Below are 5,447 nucleotides of genomic sequence, written 5' to 3'. Positions count from 1 at the left end.
TTAATGCAATAAGAAAAAAGTATATATTTATTTCATCAATGTAACGTTGAACACAACAGATATATATGAGGTATCCAGCTTGTGTGAACTGTGAAGTTGACAAACAAATGTGAGGTATAGATAATCTTGAACTGAACTGGTAAGAAACTGAAAAGGAAGAGTTGCCAAATCCCTGGCCATCTCCAGTTCAGACAACTTAGAGTTCATCTTTGTGGTAGGATTTAGTATGAGGTACTGCTCCAGGATTGTCGGAAGAGTTCTTGATGGGATAAGATGCTTCCATTGCTATGCCACACAGTCCCTCTTTCGCGTGCACACCACGCTGCATTCTGATGTAACCTTTCTCTCCCCATTCCGGCCCCCACGAGTTCTTCACGATCCAGTACTTGGTCCCGTCCAGGGTCGTCCCGTATCCCACCGCTGCCACCCCGTGGTCCAGTTCCGTTCCACAGTCTCCTGTGAACACTCCCTATCATAGGAAGAACGTTTCATATTAGCAGTTGTTGGTTAGTTATACGTGTTTGATATTGATTGTTCGTGTTAAACCGATTCACTACAAAAATGTAAGATCAAACAAAGTGAACATGAGTGCATTATACAGATTTGTGTTTTACCTCTGAGTAGAACTGGAAATCAGAACCTCCTGCATCTATGGCAACTGATACAGGCTGATGTGCTACTGCTTTCAACAATGCATCTTCGTCGTTCGCTGGAACGTTCTCGTGTCCATCGATTGCGACAGCTGGAGAATCCTCCTGGACAAGATATATGTTATGATCAGATTAAATGTTTGTTGGATGGAATAACTAAAAACAATTACTAACAAGGTAATGTATCAGTGTAATGAAAACATCAGTAATAGGGAATACATGTAAATATTCAAACTACAGAGATTGTTTTGTAATTTGACAATAGTTTAGGGGTTTAACGTAATAACAACACAAATATGGTCTGCTACCTTGTGGGCATCGCACTCTCCATCTTCAGCTATGTAAGGATAGTTCTCCTCTGTTGTGATACCTCCCTTCTTCTTGATGAACTCAAAGGCTAAATCCATCAGTCCTCCATTACACCCCTCATTCTGATCAGTGTCACAATCGACAAGTTCTTGCTCAGACAGGGAAACAAGTTTGTTTGTCTTGATATAGTTTATCCCCTCCACTGCCACCACGGTCGAAAATGCCCAACAACTACCTGTATCAATATATTTTGATCATCAACAGTAAAATTATAATTATAGTTTTTGAGGTTATATAGTTATAATTACCACTACGTTACTTACGATAAATTACATGAACACCCTTTTGGGGGTGGACTTGTAATTTTGAGAGAACATACAAATGTTTGTGTAATTAGATTTAACTTTAGACTGTCTCAAGGTAATTTATCCGAAAAAGGTAAACGATGATGTATTACCACATTGGCCTTGATCTTTGACAGCAGTAACCGCCCCACTCTTCCTCCAATCAATGGAGTGTGGAACGCTCTGCACGTCCGCGTACATAAACGTCCCATTTCCACGTAAACTCCCTTGCAGCATGCGATGATGCTTGACCCTAGAGCCGGCGTAAAGGCTCCTGAACTCATGGCTGGTCATGTCAGCAAACTTGTTGAGTTTCAACTTATAAGGCCTGTCCTTCTTGTTGAAACTGTGGACATAGTGAGCATTGGCTTTGAAGACGTTGAAGCGCCTGTGCTTGTCTTGGATGCTCCTCGACACCGTGTGGTGGCTCCGCCACCTCTCGTACATGTCCCACAAGCTCTCCTCAGTCTCGAGCTCTTTCTCATGAAAATCAAAGCTCTTAACTAGACCAACGACCAGAGCAAGGGACAGAATCACTAATACGAGAGACGACTTCATGTTCAAGAATCTATGAGTTTTGTGTAGTAGATGTGAAGATTTAGAGAATGGAAGAGTGGTTTAAATAGAAGAAAGGATGGAATTCCAAGGTTCCTTATGGGCAAACTTCCATACAGAAGCAAGGTTGCTTTCACCACCCGCCAAACCCCTCCATCATCGGATTGGGTTTTCTATTCCAAATTCTATACACGACGTCTGATAGGATTCGAAATCATGACCTTAAATAAAGTTAATAATATAATCTTTCTATACTTAACGTGTGTATATATATATATATATTAATTGAAATATATAGAAATGCAGTTCAATTTAAAATAGAAAATTCAATCTGCTCCGTCAGCCCCCCAACTATTACACGGTATGACAACATCTGAACATAGCGAAAAAGGTGTAATTATGTGCGGATAGATAAGAGCAGAGTTATGATAAAGTCGTGTATTGATGTAAATTTATGGGTATGAGGTTTCCATGCAAAACACGCTACTGTGTGATCTTAGATATATTTCAGAAAGTGAAAAATGAATTATGTGCAGTGATGCAAGCAATCCGTTAAATCGTTAGGGAGTATGGCACGATTTCTTGCAAGTAGCCACCAACTCTTTCCGGAAAAGCTATTGGTAACTGAAATCGGAATTGAATTTTGTATTAAAAATTCTATTATATCTTTAGTTCTCTTGAATATATATATATATATATATATTATATATACGAAGATGACGAGATATATTTTATTTAAATTTTTTTTATACATATTACGAGTATATGTTAAATGAAGTAAAAAATGAATAAAATTTATAATAAAAAATTCAATCCAAAATAAAACCACGTAGTTTGAATTGCTTTATGAGGAAAGAAAAGTTCAACAAAAGGGAAAAAATAATAAATAAAAAAGGGTAAATTATAACAACATCCTATGAGGTTTGGTTAATTATAAATATCTTTTTGTTGTTTGAAAAATTAGCAAAATTTCCCTGATTTTAATAGCCATCTAATAATTAGCCCGATACTTTAGGTTTTTATCATTTTTTTTATGATGAATTAACCAAAATGCCCTTATAGATTAAAAATTATAGTTTTATTTATTTTTTTAAAAGAATTGATTTTTTCTATGGACAAGTGGATAATTTTTTTATAATTTTCTATTCAACCCATTCGATTTTTCTATAAAGTTTTAATTTTTTTTAAAAAAAATGCAAAGTTGATGATTTCATAATTCTACCCAAGAATTACATAATTTCATCAAACATCAGGGGGTATTTATAATTTTTCAAACAACAAATTAAGGGGCAGTTATAATTATGTCAAACCTTAGGAGGGATTGTTGTAATTTACTCTAAATAAAAAGAAAAGCTTTTTGAAATTTATAATTTCTTATTGATCCTGGTTTCAGTATGAAACCCATTTTTTACTCTTTTTTTTTTCTTGAGTAAATGATATTGACGACACAGACATTTACTGTCCTTTACAAAATTATAAATACATACTTTACGAGAGATGTTAGAGTAATGTGTCTCAACGGGGGTTTGTTTGTGTAAATTAACTTTTATCACTAAAAAAAATGTATTTATTATTTATGTATTTTGACTTAATTTCAAGTGGTCGGTGCAGATGTAATTTACTATAATAATCCCTTAAAACAATAATTATGGATTTTGTTTAGGATCATTCCTTAAATTCTGGTACCCTTTTAAAGTTATTGCGTGTGAGAAATTCATTTCGTGATAAAGCCAAAAACCAGAAGTTAAAGGAAATATTAGTTAGAGATTCGATTATTTATTTTGTCGAAAAGTTTTATAAAGAAAATGGGATGTTAAATAACATGAAAATAAGCACATTATTAATTAGGTTTTGGTATAGGTTTGGACAATATCATAATCTGGAATTCACCTACAAAAACAGTAAACATACGATGATACGAACTACATGTAACTGTCAGTTATGTACTAAAATTGTATTAGTATGATTTATAAAGGATATATTTTGTATAATTAGTGTTGAACTTACTCATAGTATTAGTACTATTGCTTTGTATAGAGTATGACGGATACTATGGTATACTTAGAGTGCCATTTTGATTGTACACTCTGTATTTTTACTTAATAAAATTTACCTTTATTGAAAAAAGGATGTATCTTTTGGGGGGTAACTGGGACTTTTTGCACCTTTTATTTTTGAAATATACGTATGTGTACAATTAATTTTAAATTTTAAAAATTAATTAATATTTTTAAAAAATATATAGTAATTGATTAAGAGATTGAATCTGCCCAAATTCTCCAACAATTTGGAACCACACGAGGAAGAAAGAGTGCAATTTATAGTGAGGACGCAAATGACGTCGTTTTCTACTGATTTGCTATAAAAGAAAAGTTGCTTCTTAATCTACTATTGCGTGACCAATTAGCAATTATGGAGTATCATTATAACTCACTCACGGACAATTTCAATTCAAATTGGTTATCATAATTACAAATACACTTCATTATTTAAAAAATTATAAATACCGTCTAATGTTTGATGAAATTATGGAATTCTTAGATAGATGTATGAAATTATCAACTTTACCCTTACTGTACTTTTTTTAAAAAAAAAAGATTATAAAAAAATCGAATAGGATGGATGAAAAAAATTTAAAAACTATAAAAAATTGTCCACTTAGTTCATAATAAAATTTAAATATTTTAAAAATAAATAAAATTATAATTTTTAATCTATAATGGCATTTTGGTCAGTTCACCATAAAAAATGAATGATAACCTGATGGATTGAGCTAATTGTTATATGATTGTTAAACTTAGGGAGGGTATTGGTAAATTTTCCAACAATGAAGGGGTATTCATAATTATACGAAATTTCAGGAGAGGTCATTATAATTGACCCATATTTTTATTATGTAATTGGCTTTAATGCAGAAAAAAATTAATTATATAATAAATATGTTATACTTATTTTGTAATCAATTTAATTTGAGTAAGACATTTTCCCAACCCCATCCCCCGTTTGGATTTTTAATTGAAAAGATAATCTAAATATTAGTGTCATATAATAGATTATTCACTTCCCTATAAATTACTAGGGCTTAAAAAATATGGTAAATCAAAATTGATACTACAACAGAAATTTTATCCGTAATGAATAAAAAATGCAATATGATTATATCTATAATTAAAATATTCGTCATAAATTTTAATTGTAATTAATATTTAAGCCCTTGTTCACATAAATAATATATAGTTAATAGTCGTTGTACAATTATTGTTAATTAGTATAGTAGTCACTATAATTTTATATTTCTAATCATGATATTTAATTATGAGAAAAATCATATTACTTTATGTTATTATTATTCGTTATTTTTATTTTATTTGATTTTGTAATAGGATACAATTTATTACATTGTTCTAATATATATTGAGATTGAAAATTTAATATCAGTTTTATGAGGTAATTTTCCCTAAACGAAATATCAATTTATGATATATATATATATAAGTAAATAGTCAAAGAAAAGGAAATAAAAAAAATGAAAAATGTCTTATAAATCCAAAATCGAAAACAAATTTTAATTATTATTAATAATCCCACA

The 5,447-nt window shown here is 31.2% G+C and overlaps 1 protein-coding gene across 1 annotated transcript; it reads right to left on the bottom strand.

Annotated features, from left to right (window-relative positions):
* Window positions 1-1,911, bottom strand: LOC105157313 (vignain). The gene is made up of 4 exons (XM_011073704.3): window positions 1,417-1,911; window positions 959-1,194; window positions 615-755; window positions 1-469 (listed from the first exon to the last, which is right to left on the bottom strand). Exons 1-4 carry the CDS (start codon window positions 1,859-1,861, stop codon window positions 197-199), a joined length of 1,095 nt encoding a protein of 364 aa, XP_011072006.1. The 5' UTR covers window positions 1,862-1,911; the 3' UTR covers window positions 1-196.
* Window positions 1,912-5,447: the final 3,536 nt, after the last annotated feature.

This window comes from Sesamum indicum, linkage group LG3, assembly GCF_026168435.1.
Source record: "Sesamum indicum cultivar Baizhima isolate 11 linkage group LG3, ASM2616843v1, whole genome shotgun sequence".
In the NCBI taxonomy this organism is placed as follows: Eukaryota; Viridiplantae; Streptophyta; class Magnoliopsida; order Lamiales; family Pedaliaceae; genus Sesamum; species Sesamum indicum.
The sequence above is the reverse complement of the archived record's forward strand: the minus strand, read 5'-3'. Positions and strand labels throughout refer to the sequence as shown.